This window comes from Patagioenas fasciata, chromosome 12, assembly GCF_037038585.1.
Source record: "Patagioenas fasciata isolate bPatFas1 chromosome 12, bPatFas1.hap1, whole genome shotgun sequence".
In the NCBI taxonomy this organism is placed as follows: domain Eukaryota; kingdom Metazoa; phylum Chordata; class Aves; order Columbiformes; family Columbidae; genus Patagioenas; species Patagioenas fasciata.
The window spans coordinates 12,948,463-12,968,193 of NC_092531.1; the positions used below are offsets into that span (position 1 = coordinate 12,948,463).

The 19,731-nt window shown below is 43.0% G+C and overlaps 1 protein-coding gene across 3 annotated transcripts in view; it reads right to left on the reverse strand.

Moving 5' to 3' along the window:
- Window positions 1–19,731, reverse strand: part of IQGAP1 (IQ motif containing GTPase activating protein 1) — a 63,181-nt gene that overhangs the window by 38,651 nt on the left and 4,799 nt on the right. For 2 of the 3 annotated variants that reach the window (XM_071813882.1, XM_065847012.2), the window contains exons 2-4: window positions 19,617–19,716; window positions 941–1,097; window positions 491–568 (exon numbers count right to left, since the gene is read on the reverse strand). In XM_071813882.1, coding sequence (XP_071669983.1) covers window positions 491–568; window positions 941–1,097; window positions 19,617–19,681 — 300 coding nt within the window. In that variant the 5' untranslated portion in view covers window positions 19,682–19,716. Of the gene's footprint in view, window positions 1–490; window positions 569–940; window positions 1,098–12,264; window positions 12,283–19,616; window positions 19,717–19,731 lie in introns of those variants that run through there. The other variant, XM_071813883.1, reaches the window with a different exon arrangement.

Genomic DNA, 19,731 nt, shown 5'->3' on the forward strand with positions numbered 1-19,731 from the left:
TGCCTCCAACTGACCAAAGGGGTATTCTAGACCTTATGACACCGTGGTCAGCAATAAAACTAGAAGGAAGGTTTGCATGGGGGTCACTGCCCAAGGACTGCGTGAGCATCGGTCAGTCAGTGCTGAGCAACCATTCTCATTTGCATCACTTGTCTTTCATGGGTTTTATTTTTCTTTGTTATTTTCCTTTTCATTGTAATTTATTATTATAACTACTATTATTATTATTATTTTATTCCAATTATTAAACTGTTCTTATCTCAACCCCTGAGTTTTCTCACTTTAACCCTTCCTCCATCCTGCTATGGCATGGAGTAAATAAGCAGCTGTGTGGTGCTTAGTTGCTGGCTGGAGTTAAACCACAACAATAAGGATGCAAATCTAGTAAATGAAGAATTAACTAGATGAAGTCTGCTGATTTTCGTACAATAGCAAATGCTTCCATGGAATGTAAAGATTTTCTGAGATGTACGTGGAACATAGAAATTACCTTGGGGAGACCAATCTCAGCCATGGCATTCAGCCACTGGATCACATTATCTGTGTGCCTGAAGTGCAGACCAGTCGCCTGAAATAAAAACAGGCAGGAACAAGGTGAGGGAGGACAGTAAGAAACAAAATATCACAGCTGCCAGGAACAGCAGGGAAGTTCATTGACACAGAGAGGGAAAATTATACTCTTACAGAAAAGAAAAGAGAAGTCTTCTCTATACAATTATAGTGCCTGTTTATGAAAGTTCTTTCACATAAGTACAAGCTCAGATACAAAGCTGAGTCTTCCCCTGCCCCAATTAAGCATTATTCTAGGGTGACAGTGGAGTTTTTCAGGTAATACTAATATAAACCAACCTTCTAATTACTTGCTCACAGTACCTCCATGTGCACATTTTCCTACTTTAGATGACTACCTAAAGCAGTATCTATGGCCAATAGGTCTCACCTTGTATCTAGTTTGTTCCCTATCATATATTTTCTTCACAGAAACCACTTTAGGGGAGAAGAAGTTTCCCAGTTTGGCCAGGTAGACTCCATTTCTCAGTCCTTCTTCCAGCTCTGTTGTGGGAGGCAGCTCCTCATTCAGACAGGCCTCCATCCACCTGGAAGAGCAAGAAGAACAAAGTTGGTTACATGAGTATATTTCCAAGGTGTGAACACAACCCCATGCTAAACAAGTTTCACGCTGCTACTACTGTCATACTCCAGCATATTTACTCAGCATTGGGGGTGGAAGCAGGTTACAGCACTACGACACAATCGGTGCCATTGAAACGCTGGTCGGTAACGCCCCAGACAAAATGTTACAGAGAGGTACGGAGTTCAGTAGCCCGAGTTTCACAAGTAATTAAGGTACCACCTCACCACCTTGTTTCTCCTTCAGCCCACGGTATAGCTCGTACTGGTCTGGACACAGTGGCCAACCTGTCTTTTTAACCAACTTAAATCATCCTCTTGAGTACAAGCTTATCTCACAAGCACCTCTTTGCTCTCATTAAGTATTGGCTAGTGATTTCATGACTTTGTACCATTTATTCAAGCTCTTTCAGCTGATCTCACAGAGGCCCTGAAATGTCATCACTAAGTCTTCCTTCCTGATCTATATATTTTCTCCCACCCCACTACACATTTCAAGAACAGCAGAAAAATACTGGAACAAGCGTTCCTCTCCTCATAACAACTGATTTTCCCTTTTTTCCTTCCATCTCATTTAATGTTATCACAGATCCTGATGACAAAACCAAAGGTTACAACAGTAAATACTTTTGAAGAGTCCCTGTTCTCAAACAGAGGTGCACCTCGACATTTCTTCCGCACGGAGCCCCCAGGCGCTAGTGCTGCAAGCTCAGCTGGGCGGCTTCTCCCACACACAACGTGCTCCTGGCTGCTCTTTCTCTGAAGAGGAGCTGCAGGGCCATGGGCCACTCCTAAAGCGTCTGCTTTTCATCGTGCCTCACTTGCAGCTGAACCCTAAAGCTCTAAGGGGATGGATGAGACGTAGATCAATAAAGATCACAGAAATTTGCCTTCCAGACAAGAGCAGCTCAGAACAGCAGTAGCCAATATTATACACCAGAGCTAACAGTGTAACACAAGCAAGGTCAGTGATTTGGCTCACAGGGATGATGAGTCCATGTTGCTGGGACTGATCTTAAAGACAGGATCCTGCTTGAACCCAATGAACAGAATTTTACTATTCTAAACACTCTTTCAGATGGATACATAACTGTGAAACATTTAGCTCCATATTAATCCAGCAAAATAACAGGAAAACTCTGTACTGGATGTAAATGATAACAGATTAAATTAATAACGGCAGAAAATTAGCACAATTTCACAGAAAATAGTCCTGAAAAACACACCTGTAAAACTGCAGACATATCACATCCATGAGGTACGAGGCTTCATGCCTCACAATATTCTGATTAAAATCAAGCACTGTACATACAAAACCAGCTCATATACACTAAGAGCTAACAAGCATCTTCAAGCAGTGTTTCCATGGGGCTTCATGAACAGTGCTGTTTCTAATGCATTCTGGCATAGATACATGCTATGCCCCCCTTTCAGTCTTCTGTTAAATAAACACGAAAACTGAGGCTGACAAAATTGAAGAATTGGAGGATAATACCAATATCAGCAACTGTAACCTACAATTAGCACACGGGTGGTCACAGCTTGAGTAAGAACAGGACTATTCAAATAACTGAGGCTTTAGACGTGGTTAAATATTATTGATCTAGCTTATATACAGACTAGGGATTGTATCCTAAAAGACAACTGTGACACAGAAAAATGTGTAATGAGTACAGTTGACACAATGAGCTCAAAGTTTAAGGCTCTAGGACCTACTGATGTTGTGGAGTGTATACGAAGGGGAATGGTAAAGTCAGGCACGACTGTTCTTTCTTATACAGCTCTGATGACACTGACCTTGTGCCAGTGGTCTGCAGTTTGAAAAACTGCAGAGAAGGAACAGGATAGGGAAGAATTTTTTATTAGTTAAGACAATAGCTCACAGTGAGAAGCCTGAACAATGGAGTACATTCAGTTGTACATTCAGTTCGTTGAAACCAAGTCTGAGAAGCAGCTTTGTGCTCAGGCGTGCCTTTGGTAGCAGACTGAAATCAGACAAAACTCTGACATCAGCTCCACCTTGTCTGATCAACAGCACCAAGTCTATGCAGGGCCATATGAACTACACACGAATCCATTTCTGAACAACCAATGTTCAGTCCAGCATGCAAGGCTCAACAAAAACAGCTGAAAATTATTCAACCTGCAATATCTGAGAAGATGTCAGAGTGAATGACTGTTCTTTCTGACCATAATGAGAAAATAATATGTGATGATTTCTTTACAGTTACTTACAAAAGTATCATAAATATAATCTCACAGACTGCAATATTTTAACAGTCAAAGAAAAGATAACTTTGACTAGCACAGATATGTAGTCTTAGATACATTTCTTAACGTAAACTCCAAGGTTTACATTTTTGCCCTGCCACAGGGCCAGTCTGCTACTCTGCCACAGCCCCTCCATTTTCATGTCTGTCGGCATCAACACAATGCCTGCTAAAACATCCATTTCAGATGAATGTACCTCTGTGCTACCCAAACTCAAGGGGAAGGCCATTCAAGCTTTCATGTCTGAATCTATTACTTCTCCACCTCTCTCTACTTGAAACGTTGGTATACAACGCGGTCTCATAGTACATTAAGTAGCCATCTGTCAAGATAAACAAGCCAGTGTTCTTAAACCAACAAAAAAGCATAACACTAGTGCTTTGTTCTCTGCTCTAATTCTGCATTTGCTTCAAGGTAATTCAAACACATCTATTCAGCTCAGTCGTCACTAATCTTCAAATGGCCTTTCTATAAACACAAGTTATAATCAGCTGTAGTGATTCAGATGCCTACAGCCAAGAGCACCTAAAAACTCACTGTAGAGCAAATGCAGCCTAAGTCCTCAAAATTTTAATGTATCCCTCTTGCACATCTGTTTGAGTTTTTTTTTAAAGACCTAATCCCTGATGCTGTTTTCCAATTTGTGGATTGTGCTGCAGACAGTTACGCTGACAGCCTCATTGTTGAAAGAATACTCATGAGTCAATAGGGGTTTTCAAACAGCTTGATCTTACTGCTGTTTTACGGGTTATCTGGATTGCTTGCAGTACCTGCACTCCTCTCTGGATAACATAGAAAAACGTGAAGTTATTTCAAAAGAAAAAAAAAAATCTCACTAACATTCCATGGCTGCTCATCATAAAGTACCTACAATCAGCTACTATTACAGTCCCCAAATCCCAGTTCAGCTGATTCTTCCACCTGAATGGAGACAACTGCACAATTTTAAGACCAAACCCCTTTGCCCTGGAAAGGCTTTTCCTCATTTGGCTTCTCTACAGCTCCCAGCAGCAGAGGTGACACCTTTGTAAAGTTAACACAAGGAAGACAAAGGTGCAGCAAAGCTGTTCAGCGAGGTTGCCACATCACAGAAACAGCTCAGCAACCAGCATCTCCAACAGAGACAGCAGTGGAGACTTCAGGAGAGCCTGGAAGGAATCAGAAGAGAAAACGGAAACTACACATTTCTCAGGAACTAACGCTCACAAAAATCAACAGCAACAAACAGTTTTATGTTCCTGCTGACACCCTCCCACAACAGGGAGTGGTTTTCTGCAGGAAAAAGGCAAAACACCAGATTCTTCCATCTTCTGCTGCCTTCTTATTCTCCAGCTCTCTCACTGCCTTCTAGTCCTTCCCAATCCCCAAAACTAGAATAAATTTCCTAACTAACATCTCACAAAACTCTTCACAAAATGTGCAACATGGCAATCATAGTCTCTTCTCTGAATGTCTAGATTACAAAAGCTCTGCGTGCAAAAAGTTTCCATCAGCAAATGAGCAGCTGGTTGGAATGGCTGAGACAAACTTTACACAAAGATGACTGGGCCTCTCTGGGCAACCTGGGCCAGACTCTCGCCACCCCAGGGACAATAATTTCTTCCTCATGTCTGGTCTGAATCTCCCCTCTTTCAGTTTAAAACCATGACCCCCTGCCCTGTCATAACAGCCCTGGTCAAAAGTCTGTCCCCATCTTTCTTATCCACCCCTTTTAAGTCCGGAAAGGCCTCAATAAGGTCTCCTCGGAGCTTCTCCAGCTGAACACCCCAACTCACTCAGCCTCTTCGCCCAGCAGAGCTGTTCCAGCCTCGGGTCATTTCTGGGGCTCCTCTGGTCCCTCTCCAGCAGGTCCAGCTCTGTCCTGTGCTGGGGACCCAGAGCTGGACCAGCACTGCTGGGGGGTCTCACCAGAGCAGGGCGGAGGGGCAGATTTCCCGCCAAGCCTGCTGCCCACGGGGCTGGGGATGCAGCCCAGGACACAACTGACTGTCCGGCTGCAAACACACACTGCCAGCCCATGGCCCGTCTTTCATCCCTCAAGCCTTTCTCCGTGGAGCTGCTCTCCATCTCTTCGTCCCCAGCCTGTACTGATACTAGGGTTGCCCCAACCCTGCTGCAGGACCTTGTGGCCTCCCTGAACCTCATGAGGTTCACATGGTCCCACTTCTCCAGCTTGTCTAGGTCCCTCTGGATGGATCCCATCCCTCAGGTGTTTCACCTGCACTGCTGAAGAAAGTGTACTTGAAATGGGACACTGCAACACCACATACGGATGGGGCACAGGCAGAAAAACTTCCCTCCCCATTGCCCAAAGAGTGGGTGCTCTGTAGAGATCATGTTTTGGAGAAGCACCTAAAACACTGTTCGGAAAGATACATAAAAATCACATTTCCAAGCCTCTGTCTCAGACTCTCTGTGGGTTCTACTCACTTTCCTAAAAATCTGCAGGAAGTCAGAAGACTGATTTATGTGCCCTTTGATAGCAGCTGTCTGGAAATGTAATGAGCCCCACTGCCCAGTTTATTCACAGAATCACAGAACAGTGCAAGCTGGAAGAGAACTTGAAACACCATCTGGTGCAGCCTCCCATGGGAGAAGGAGCCCAGATGAGATTACCCAGCACCCTGTCTAGTTGCATCTTGAGTATCTCCAGTGGTGGGGACTCTACCACATCCCTGGGGAGGTTGTTACAGTGGTTGATTGTTCTCACTGCAAAAAAAATGTCTTTATTGTATCAAGATGAAACGTCTCCCAGTGCAACCTGCACTTATTGCCCCTCAGCCTCTCCACATGGATCCTGGTGAGGACAGAGCTCCTGTACTCTTTGTAGCTGCCCTTTAAGTACTAGAAAATTATGATGAGGCTCCCCCTGAGCCTTCTCTTCTCCAAGATGAAAAGACCTGGCTCCCTCAGTGCTTCCTCACAGGGCGACTTCTCCAGCAGTCAGATCACCTTTGTGGCCCTCCTTTGTACCCTCTGTTCACACACAAGACAGTCACCAGCGAGCCACCAAACACCAGATGATGCACAGACACATTCTTTCCCATCTTGTCTTTGAGATCCTTGCCATCTAACTTGGGAAAACAATAGAAAGCCTGTTTATGCAAAGCCTGTAAGGTACAGAAAACAAATACAACCCGAAGGACATGTTAAGGGAGTAAGGAACTGAGTCAAAGTACAATTTACAGAAAGCTAACCAGTTCAACAAGTTTTGACAGGAGTTCAGTATACAATGGGAACAGCTTGCAAATTTTATGCAGTAAAGGGATAGAAGGGCAGAAGGTATCAACTCAGGACACGTACAAGTCACAGAGGGCACAGGATACATGTCAGAAGAGTTCCAAATAAGATATAAATCAAAACACCCTATATTATAGAAGCTTCCACAAGGCAAAGGAGGCTCAGTCCTTCCACTCCAAGTGAAACAATATCAGTAATCTCAGAAAGTCTCACATACCTTGTATTTAGTATTTCACGTATAGTGCACTTAAATTGTAAGTAACAATTTTGAAGTGGAAAAAGTATAGGAAAAATACAGGAAGTTGCTAATTTGAGCCTCGTTTAGCCTGGAAAGCATCAGCTTCTCAACAGTCTCCTACAGTAAGGGACTTATTACCATACTTTCCTTTCTAATGTGACATAAATATAGTCTTTTGTGACTTAGACTGTCATATTTCCTCAGGTTGATTTTATAAATAGGAATGCAAACACTCTCCTAAGGGGATTAAAAACCAAGTTGGTTGTCACAGTTTCTTGAATGGAATGTTCTCAAAGAAGCCTCTACTGCGAATAAAGAATTGTGGATCATAGTGAAACTGGGAGAGCATTTTAAATCCCAAATGAGACACCATTACCCTGAGCCCAAGACAAAGGAGGCTTGCAAACCAAAACAGGACAGGGAGCCTGGAAAAGCAAAAAGGAGTAGAGTTTACCAGGAAGAAAAGGTTTCTGGGAACACCTGACCAACTTCTACACACAAGCTACTAAAAGAAACTAATTTTTCTGCAAACTAGTACTCTCCTGGGTTTTGCTACTTTTGTCTCTGAAAATTAGTTCTTGAACTTCGAGTTCTAGAAAAATGCAGATTGCCACTGAATGGGTGATAGAGAAAACATGAGATAAGTTTAAAAATTCTGGACCGTTACCCAAAAGATCCCGTAAAGCAAGTGAAACGCTGTTGTTCAGACCATGCTCTTCCCTGTCCCACACGGCTGCATCTCCTGTGCTGGGTCCACCCCACCTCACAGGACCCCTGAGATCCAGTCCAGCTCCTGCCTGTCACACCAGCAAACCCTTCCCCAGCCTTCTGTAAATCACTGAAACATCACTGTAAATCACTGGTGTGCCTTGGGTCATTGCAACCACAGCCTCCTGAGGGGACACAGCCCCTCAGACCCTGGAGCAGCCCCAATGCTAGCAGTCGGGTTCGTAATGCCCTCCCAAGAACCTCACTGGGGCAACAAAAGTCCCACCCACCTTGTTCAACCTAGGAAGATGTAAAATGAAAGTAGAAGGGGCATGCCGACGAATCATTTAATGCCTTACCGAAGGACAAAGGCAGCAACTTCTGTTTAAGTATCTCCATAAAGTAAGATAAATAGCCTGTAATTACAACACAAGCTGCTTCAATGTACTCATACCTGTTTCAACAGGTTCCTAAGTGGGTGTTACTGTAACTACAAAACTAAGGCAATTTGCATATAATACCACTCGGCCTTGCTGTGGCGTTGCTTAACCACTGTCTAAGCCAGAGGACAAAGCAACATTTTCAAAAAGTATTACGCAGTACCTTTTACATTTAAAGCCTCACATACTAATATTTACACCTGTAATTCTTAAAAGGCAAAGAGAAATGCAGAATTTCCAGATGAACAAGAAGAAAATATTTCTCAAGCCTCAGGTGGTGGCAGGGAAAGGGGTGGGGGAACCTGGCTGATGGGCAGCAACCCTGTTCGCTTTGGACACCAGGCACTAGAACACTATGCCACCAATAAGCTTTTGACAGAACCCTTCGATTATTTTTCACTAGTTCAGCAGATTCCACTACACTCCCTCTCACCAGCACAGAACGATAAATTTTTAGCCCCAAATTAATTCTTCAAATTTCATTACATGACTGCATAGGTAATGTTGGACACTCTCCAATTTTACTGAAGCTAGCTCAAATTAAAGTAGTAATTGCACCTTTCTCATCAGTCAGTCCTATGGCTATGAAATGCAGAACCTCCCTCCTAGAAAAACACCCTTGAATATCCACATGCAGCTACTGCCATCAGCTGCAATTGAGGCCTTCCCTGAGAAGACACGACAGTAAAAACCCAACACCAGGTATTGCCAGGCAGCCAATCTCAAGTAATGCTGCCCTCGCATTTCCAAAGGAAACACTGCTCCATTAGCAAGGACTGGAAAAAACAGCAGTCACCTCAACCGCCAACTGGTCACAACCCTCGATACTGCTGTATTCAGGGAGAGTAAACAAGTTACACATAGGTGTTATTTTTCAACAGTATCACAGCCCTGGAGTTTAGATGTGGTAGAAACTTAACATCGATCACACAGCAAGCATTTTGCTCTTACACTCACAAAAGTGTCAAAAGTCTGGTTAACCCCAAGACAATGGAAAAAATATGGTAAAGAAAAAAAGTCTCTCTTTTCCTCTCAGACTGATTACAGATAAGCCTGAGGAAGAACAACTAGCAATCCATCTGTCTAGAAGTTGTTGCAAGAATACTTAATTTTATAAAGAAAAATAGTCGAGCAGACAATTAAAAAAAAAAAAAAAAGGCAAAACCTATAAGAAATACTGCTCATTCCATGACAGGAATACCATGCCATATGTTCCAGCACAAAAAGAAAAAATAACATGGCACAGAAAACACAGAAGTCATTAACAGTCAAAAAAAAGTGATCTTTATCAACCACTGAGGAAAGTTCACTTCTTGGTCATCAGTAAGCAGTAGTGACTTCAAAGTAAAATTCATTATTTGCAGAAGCTAGAAACAACTTTTTCTAATCTACGGCTGGCCTAGAATTTCCAGACAAAGGTTCTTCCTTTTGTACACAGACTGGTCAGTGACATTTCCAATTGTGAGACCAGAGTGTGACCCAACATACCCTCTGGTTCTGCCCCTGGTGGTCACTTCCACCGCGCTGGCCTCAAGAGCAACACGGCAGTACTTGCAGCCTTTGAGATCCCTAAGAAGATAAAGTACATAACACTGACACACGATGCTAAAGGATAATCAGCATCGCTCCTACCAGACTCTGGTACCAATGCCAAGTGTCGGCTGGAGTTCAGTTGTCCACAGGAACACTAAAAGAAGTAATCCTGTCAGCAATTACTGACCTAAGGGCATGTAAGCAGTAGACCAGTCACCAGGTCAGCCTGCTCCTTAGACAGAGAGTGATTTGAAGAACTCCTGATCAGGCGCTCCTGTCCTTGCAGTTTGTACATCCCGGAATATGCATAATTAGTTGAATTTGTTTAACATATAAATATTGAGACTGTCAGACAGAGTGTCCTTCGGATGAACTTAGCTCATTATGATACTAAAAATTACACCCACAGGCATGAAGATCCCTGCCCAACTGAATACCCTCACCCATGAGCATGTGTAGCACAAGAAAATGATTGTGAACCACACGTAAATTACTAACGGGCCCTGAAAAGGGGGTGGAAACGTGGCGATGTACTAACCAAAATTGAAAATATAGATTATGTAAGTACTGGGAAAAAGTTGCGTTAGCTTTGTGATTTTACCCCCTAGTACCCGACATTGCGTGGTCTCATAATAAAACGGCGTCTTGACCGTGTGTTCGGCGGCTTGCACACCAGGTACAGAGCGCTGCTTTGCGACAACACAGAGGGAGACCCGAGGAGCACAGAGCCCGATTCTCTTTCCAGGCACATATGATATTATTAGCAAAATAAGCCTGCCTAAACCTGTGCTCTACTAACACAGTTCGACTGTCTTAGACACAGTTACACTCTTACACATCTCCTCATAACCATCAAACAGCTAGGCTAATTGCTCAAAACTGTTCTTCAAACACATCTTCAGGATGTGATCTTCATGTGCATTCACACACTGTGGGTACAATTTTTTTAAACAAGATGATATTTTCACACTTTCAAAGTAATTCTATGGGTATTCACCCATTGTCTATTGCTATATGCACATACAAACAAAAAGTACATCTTGTTAGCTTGGTGCAAAAGTAACTGCAGTTTCAGATCGTCATTTTTAAATCATTATAATTAGGCTCGAACACATCTTTATTAATGAAGATAGGAACCGTTACAATTAACTCATTTTCACCAACAAGAAATAAGTTTGTTCATTCCAGTACCATAAAAATCATGTTTCAGGATTCAGTGAACTCTTGGAAAGCATCTTCTGTATCCTGCTGGTTGTGGAAGTGTTTTCCCTGCAAAAAGTTGTTGCGATGTTGAAGTACTGTTAGTTGGTTGGCGAGAGGTCAGGTGAATATGGTGGATGAGGTAAAACTCTGTAGTCCCATTCATTCAGCTTTGGAGGTGTCGGTTGTGTGATGTGCGGTTGGGCGCTGTCGTGGAGCAGGATCAGGCCCTTTCTGCTGCCCGATGCCGCAGGCATTGCGGTTTTTGGTGCATCCCATCGATTTGCTGAACGCACGTCTCAGATGTGATGGTTTCACTGGGGTTCAGAAAGCTGCAGTGGATCAGAGCAGCAGCAGAGCAGCAAACAGTGATCGTGTCCTTTTCCTGGTGCAAGTTTGGTTTTGGGAAGCGCTTTGGAAGTTCTTCTGGTCCAACCACGGAGCCGGTCGTTGCCGGTTGTCATATAAAATCCACTGCTTGTCACACGTCACAATCAGATCGAGAAATGATTTGTTGTTGTTGCGTAGAGTAAGAGAAGATGACATTTCAGAACGACAATTTTTTTGCTTTTCAGTCAGCTCACGGGGCACTCACTTACTGAGATTTTTGCCTTCCCAATGTGCTTCAAATACCGAACAACTGTCAAATGGTCCACATCAAGTTCTTCGGCAACTTCTCCTGTAGTTGTAAGAGGATCAGTTTGATGGGCACTCTTGGTTGGTCGTTGTCACCATGATCCCCATCGTCAAGGTTCTCGTCTCCTTTGCTGTGCATCCGTGAGCAGTTCCTGCGCCAAACGCGCTGCTGATGTTGCGAGTTATCTCTGCTGCTTTACAACCCATTTTGAACTTGAATAAGAAAATAACTCGATTTTGATTTTTGTCTCACATCATTTCCATAGTCTAAAATAAATATCAAATAAACAGCAAGTAATGTCAGCAGAAAAAAAAAAACAACTGAGAGAAGTGCATTAAATATGTGTATCATAACCACATTTATTTAAGAATGTATTCCAATATCAAATGGCAAATTTCAACAATGCAAAAACTGCAATTACTTTTGCACCAACCTAATACACTTAGTTTCTTCAAACCCCACAATATGCAAAATGTATCTTATTGTCTCTCCCCTGTGCAGCTGAGGAGGAATGAGAGAGTGTCTTGGTGGGCACCCGGCAGCCAGGCAAGGTCAACCCACCACAACCGGAGAATACTCTCTGCAATTCCTCCCACCCACTAGACACATAAAACGGTCCTCCAGAGCAGTCAAACGAGGAAATTATTACTTACTGCGGTACGGAGAAACCCCATTTATACACAAACAATTCATTGTGCTTCAGCAGGTTATTGTCCAAGACATCCCTTGCCCCAGCCAGCCCACAACGTGCAATAAAACATGCAAGACAACAAAAATCAAAGGAGGGCACTGCACAAAGAATGCATACTGAAAAAAAAAAAAAAACATCAAAAACCACACACCAAACACAAAACCAGCCACCCTACCTTGTCACTCTGAAATCCAGTGGAGGACAGTACACACTGCTGCAGAAGGCAATAAACAGAGGAAAAGGCAGCAGCTTTACACCAGCTGGGGGTAAAAGAAACAATCTTCAGGAGGGACCTTATTTGAGGAAGATATGGAACAGGACTTGATCAAAGCTACTGTTCTTGGCCAACTGACAGCAGTGATCAGCAAGTGACAAAATTATTAGTTACGACACAGTTAAATAATGTGTTGAAAATAAAAACAAGCTTGAATTTGAGGTACTGGGAAAAGGAAACTAGAGAGGGGAAACCAAAGAGAGACAACCAGAGCAACGCCCTGGCAGGACACAGGGACAAGCACAACTGGCTGAGCACAGATGGTAAAACTGCACAGAGAGAAAAGCTGCAATATCGGGCACAGCTACACAAGATCAATCCCTTTCTCTGTCCCAGCTGCGTCCCCTGTGTCCTGGAGGCTCCTCTGCCCCAGCAGCGGGTTCAGCCCCGACAGAGACAGAACGTCCCACCTTCTGTCCAGGGAAAAGAACACATGGTTTTTGCCAGGTCAGCAAAATGGCTATTAGAGACTATTTAATCACTCTTAATCGGTACTAATAGAACTAAAATATTTGCAAGAGCAGGAGTCCCAACTGGACAATGACAATAAGATCAACAGCTAGAAGCTACAGAAGCTGAAGCAGGAAGAACTCTTATTGGAAAACACACACAAATTTTAATCTATTGGAGTGACTGATCCACCTAGATTTTGGCTGATCTCTCACCATCTGGAGCCTTAAAAAAATCAGCACTGAATACCTTTACAGTCTAATTCCATCAAATGTCATAACATTGATATAAAAGTCACATAAAAAAAAAGCTGTCCCAGCATCTATTGCTGTTGTACAGGCTTTTTTAATAATTTAAAGGAGTTCTTGGGGAAAGACTGCAAAGTTTCTCTCTTCCCCTTCCAGCTGTATGAAGGGCAAGTGAAAGTTAAAATAACAGGTTTGTCCACAAGAAAATAAATGGAAAATGTGCACCTGATCTACCAGAGCCAAAATGAAAAACACCTGTAGCAAAGACCCCAAAATGTTCACAGATTTCAGTTTTGGGCAGTTAATTAGCTAGTTTCACAATTCCTGGATACCTACATTTAGAAAAACAAGGACCTGTAATGTAAAATATCTGTCCCTGTGTTGAAAAGGACTTGTATTTTAGTGGAGAGCAGTTTGCTTCAAAGGATTTCTGACATGCAGTGAATGATCTCATCTTCCTCAAGCAATAGAGGTTGCGAAAACATCCTATTCATGGAGCTGCTGTAACAGGAAAATTTGGCAAGAATCTGGTAGGTAGAAAAAACCATAGGGAGCAGAGGGCAGAGCCCTCTGTCAAACCCAGTTTCAGTGATCGCAGCGTCACCGCTCATCAGGAGCTGGAAACGAGCCGGTGAACGCTGCGGAACAGCCATTGGGTTCACACTGCAAAAATGACAAATCGCATCACGCAAAGACTTTCAGAACACCAAGAATTCTACTCAGAACAAAGCCTCAGGAAAGAAAACCCGTCTCCCTTTCCCAAACACCCACCAGGTTCACTCATCCTCAGGGTCAGTATCTGCATAACAAATCACCGTCTTTCCCCATCCCATCCAGTGTCCTGCACTGACACATGCCGTTTCAAGCATCACCATCCTCTGCCCGGCAGCACGTCCAACAGAAACCAGGCTCCCAAACTCAGACCAAGGGACAGATTCCGGACAGCAGGTGTCCAAGCTACAGGAATGCATGAACAGTATTTAGAATTCCACTCTTCAGATAACAAATGGAAATCCATGGGGTGGGGAGGGGCGAGCCCCTGCCGCAGCGGTGACAGCGACAGCTGGGAGACAAGATCAGCACCCAGAGACAGCGCCGGAGCAGCCCCGGAGCTCCTCCACGGAGGTACATCTGCAGTCACACGGGGCTCTGTGGAAATCAATATTAAGTCACGTACCTTTATTAATATCAGAATTACACCAGTAACTACCACAAAACAACCAGAATTGTAATTTGAAACATTCTGTGCAGAAAGATCCGTTTCCTAAAGCACATTTTGACTGTTCATTGGTTTGTAATTATCTTCTTTAGTTCTCTATCAAAAACAGCATTGTTAATTCCAATTTCAACTCAGATAGTTCTGAGAAATCTAACAAACTGAAACAGAAATTTAAATCTTTGGCACCTGACCCAGAAAAGGAAAAGCTCTTGCATTCAAATTAGGTCTAAAGCCAGTGTCTACTGAACCGGTACGGTGACAGTCGAGCAGGGAATGCAGTTTGACCCCTGTCCCAACAACATAGTAAAACACACCAGACTACAGAAGTGGGAAGCTGATTGTATTTAACATAAAAAATGAAAACAGAACTCATTTTGCTCAATCTCATACTCACAAGCATCAGAAAGAATTTGGTGCCCAAGGAGTCTGTCCAGGAACCAGTGGATGTTCCAGCTGCCCGCCCAGCAATGGGCTGTCACACCCAGCCCAAAAACCAGCACCAGGCGCGGGACCCGCGGGACCCGCTGCCCCAGCACGGGAGGTGAGGTACACCGCTTGTCAGCTCTCCTCACACTTCCCAGGCTCGTCCCTAGTGGGCAACCACAGGCAGAGGTACACATTGCAGACAGGCCTTTTCACACCCTTTTCCAGCTGGCAACACTGTCTCTGTCCTGTGTCACCCCCATGACCCATCCGGATTTGTTCAGGGTGCTCTGTCTACAAAGGGTGTCTCATGGAACTGAATGCAAACGTGCTGGGGTCTCAATGACCGGCTGCTAATCCAGGCACTCAAACACGGGTCAATCCCACGCTGCACATAGGGCCTCCACATCCAGGTGCTCCCATCCGCATCCAGGCAGCCCTTCCACTGCAGTTCCCTATGAGCTGGCAAGGAAAACACGTGTGGACGCAGAAGGGGAGAAAAGTGGCCAGAGTATGGCCCAACAGTATCTGAATAAGCCATCTAAAAGAACGTATGAAACCACGGCTTTAAAGCTTTTGCACTACTCAGTACTGCCAGCAGCACAGGCATGGCATTTTTTTGGCAAATCATACTATTCCTTTTATCAAAAGAAGAGGGATCTCACACTCCAGCAGATCATTGCCTATACATATCTATCTCAAACATTTTTAGTTCAGTTACAGTCACAGACTTGGCACATTCTTGCAGAGGATCAGAAGAGGAATCTTGCAATGTCCACTCCTCATCCAGTTCACCTGAGTAAGGACATTAGACAGCCACCCAAAAACCCCAAACAAAAACCTGTGTCTGAAATAACTCATCCTGCCAACTCTGAACAAACCAAGGAATCATCCAAGAAAATAAAAGATCTCTCAGAGAAGAAACAACAACAGAGCAAGATAAATTTATCATGAGTGTTCTCCTCCAGAGAAGATGGTGGAAATTTAAATGCATTTCACTAGTTTGTGCAGGAAGACAAGGCACCTCAAATGAAGAACTGGGAAAATGAGAACTGCCCACAGCTAAAGGGTCTCGGAAAAATTCTTCTCATGCACAGAGACAATTTCAGCTCAAGGATACCAGAAAGCAAAGGATTAGTGAGCAACACAGGCCAGATTTTTCCCTGGCAACATGCAGCTGAACCAAAGACCATATTAATATTCCTTCCCCCCCCCTCTAAGTAAATACGAGTTCCTCTTTGTTCCATTTCAAACACTGCCAACAACTGGAAAAAATACCTGAGCTCCTCTTGCTGATGGGAATCCCATCACATTTGCCAGGTTTGCCAAAAAGATCAGTTCTGAAGAACTTTCAAATGAGGAACTTAATTAGCACATATGCAAAAATCTTTTTCAAGGCACATTCAACCATTCTGTTACCAAAGCTAATTGCTGTGATCACTTACCATTAGAAACTAAATAGGCTTAAATGCTTGGAAGGTAGAACATCACTAAAGCTACCATACCTCAAAACTAAGTTGATTTCTTGCAAATAAGGGTTATAAGACCTCCCCAGTACTCGATCATCAAGAACTGTTATGTGACAACTACTTACTGTGGTTATTTTGGGCTCCTCTCTTCTTGCATTACATACAGTATTCCTTCAGAAACCACTGTCCAAAGAGCAAACCCCTGGCCTCCAAACTGAATTCTGTGCAAACAGCTGTTTCTCTCCTGGCCTGCCTTTCATTACTATTTCCAGTGAGTCATAAAAAAAGCATTCCGAGTGAGGCAAAGATGATGGGGCTCCAGCACTGTCCTCCCCCACCTCTCTCCACCCACTTCTCAGAAAAATACAGTTCTGAATGTGCATTCCAACCATTTCCAGCCCAGGCAGCCACTCCCTGCCAGCCGCATGAGTCCATGGACGGAACAGCCCAGAACTGCAGAGCAACATCTGCTCAGGTCCAAACGGGAGTTGCGGAGAACCCCAGATGGAGGCGTGAGAGCTGAACAGCAGCTACGTCAGCATACAACTATTGCTAATAAAACATTACCTATGAATATTCATGGATTACAATCTAATACGGGACTTGTATTGTACCTGACAGAAGCAGAAAAACAAACAAAAAAGTGCAAAACCACACATGCAACACCACAACACACAAAACCAACCAAAACCAAGCCCACAACACACAAAACCAACCAAAACCAAGCCCACAACACACAAAACCAACCAAAACCAACCCCACCCCCACAAACCAACAACCAACCCAAAAATCAGTACCTGACCCAATTTACAAGTGAGAATAAAATGGTAATACAATGAAATGAATTAAAAAGTATTGATTAACCTGGAATAAAAAGAGGAATCCTGTTTATGACACATAAGAGTAAGTTCTGCTATGTCGATGCGTGTCTTCCTGGCCCACTCACCTGACCTAGAGAAGTCAGGTTTGCTGGGAATTATACACATAATTTTCAGCCAAATGCCAGGTCCTGTGATTGTGTGACTTGGATTGTACATCAAGGTATTGAGACTACTCACACACAAATACATCTCCAAATACAACAATTCATGAATGAACTAACAACTCTCTTGACTCTGCAACTATAAAAATCCAATCATACTTCAATATTCAATATATATTTTTTTTTTAAAAAAGGCCTCATTCTAAAATTAGAAAATAAAGGATCTCCAAGAAGGAGTTGTACTTTCGAAATAAAACACCAGCAAACCAGACAGACATTCAACAGCCTCAGGCTGCCTTCCATCTGTCTGTAGAGCTCATCAATAATAGGAACACGATCTTTGGTTCTACATTACACACTACTGACTAAATTACTGCAGATGTTTTCTAAATGGAACTAATTCCATCTTCAGTTCGTTTCCAGCATGCAATAGTGATCAGCCTCTCCTGTTGCCCCGCGTCTGAGCCTAAAGATTTCAGATTCAAACGGAACGAGTTACTTTGACACATAGTCAGGTTTTTCTTATTACTTCAAACCTCATCCAAATCTGAATGGACAGAAAATTATTACCTGCTAGTAACTAAGCAGCCTCTGTATCTCTATAGTAGAGATGGTTGTCATGAAGCATCTGAAAGACTATAGCATATACTTCAGTGCTCCCTGCCCCTTCAAAAATATACTATACATTCTTGGTAAGGCAGCATAAACTATTAAAATCCTGGAATCAGGTCCTTCTTTATATTCCGGTAGCAGTGAACTTGTACAAACTCAGTATTTGCTCCCCATTAAAATCACTCCAGCAGAACATGTCTGGTCTTGCTGGGGAAGTCCCACACAGACTTACCCAAAATTCATCACCCAGCAAGTGGAAGAGAAAGGTTTCTGGCTCTTAATCCGTATCATCTTTTGAGGGACAAAGGCAGACTGAAGTACTCAGTGAGCCACGACAAAACATGCTGCTGGCTATTGAGAACATGTTTTTATGCACGGTCCGTACTTTTCTGCTGTTCCAGAAGTTATTTTCTGTGGCATACACATCGGCCAGTTTGCCTAGATATTTGTGAGAACAAGAAAAGTCTAAGCTCACAATCTATTTCCGACTAATCACAAAACGCTCACAATCCATTTCCTGATTCATTACAAAACGTGAACTGGAACACCAGCCTGACTGTCAAGTGTAGGGGCCGGGGAGTCACCAACACACACTCTGCCTCACCTCTTTTTCTTTAATTTTGTTCTTGGAAACCAGCCTTCGGTCTTAATCTCAGCTTCAAAAAAAAATTTTAAATTTCAAGTAAAATATGCAATTTATACAAAGGCATGAAAAGACCCAACTGTCATGAAGGGAAGCAGCTGACAAACTGCTCTGTCTCATTCCTACTCTACACGTACAGCACAGAGGATTGAATGCTTGCAAAAAGATTTTTAAAATACCAACAGTAAGACTTCATGCATTCATTTTTAATATTGGTTCTTTTTCCTTTAATAGCAGATATATAGCATCTACTGCGTTCTGATCATACTTTTCATTAATTGTCTGAATGAAGAAATACAGCATGCTTATTAAACACGATGACAAAAAAAGTTACACACATGCTAGAGGACAGGAATAAGATCAAAATTATTTCAATATATTAAACAAAGGTCAAGAAAAATCAAATTCAGGAAGATCAAGTGAAAGGTAACACACTCGGGAAAACACAACAGGTTGTACAAACACAGGATGAAAAAACAATTTCAGCAGCAAACCTTCAAGGAAAAGGTGGCAACTCAGCAAAACACTACATCATACCATTACGAAAACGTTGATACCATACCATAATGTACAACACTAGCATTTCTACCACGGTACACAAGATAATCCTTGTGCTTCCACGAGCAGGCATGGTAATGCCTCTGTTGGAAACTTTTCTCTGTTTTGGTAGCGCAGTTCTGGAAAGACATGGAGTGAGTACAGAGAAGTTGGAACAACCCAGGGAAAAGCACTACAGCTCTATTAAACAGGACCACAGAGAAATATGCACAAATTGGGTTTTCAGTTGAAGAGAAGTGCAAGGGAAATACGCTGTTATAATTTAAATTTGTAAAAGGTCTGCAGTTAAGAGCACAAGAATGACGTGTTCTTCATGTCCATTGATGCATAGAGAGGTAACACTGCACCAAGACACACAGGTCAGATAACGGAGAACCCGTCAGTGCTGTGAGCGCTGGAGCTCCAGAGTCCTTATCACAAAACATCTTTAAGAACGTGTTAGACAAGCACATCAGGGGTCGGATGGGAGTTTTCTTTGTTTGTGGGTTTTCTGTGTTTTGTTTTTTCCTTTGTGTTTTGTTTGTTTTTAAAAATGAATCCATATAGCTACTAAGAAACACAGGCAAGAGGTAAGCGGCATCCAAGTTATTCCCCTTACCAAACACAACTCCATTAAAGCACCAGCAGTTTCAAACCCACTTATTCTTACCTCTTTGCTTCTTCCAGATGACACAGGTATTCATAGGCCACATTCTGCCGTCGTCTTTCGTCCATTTCCTCTGCTGTTAACCTCTCATTATCCAAGACCGCTGCAAATAGTCAAA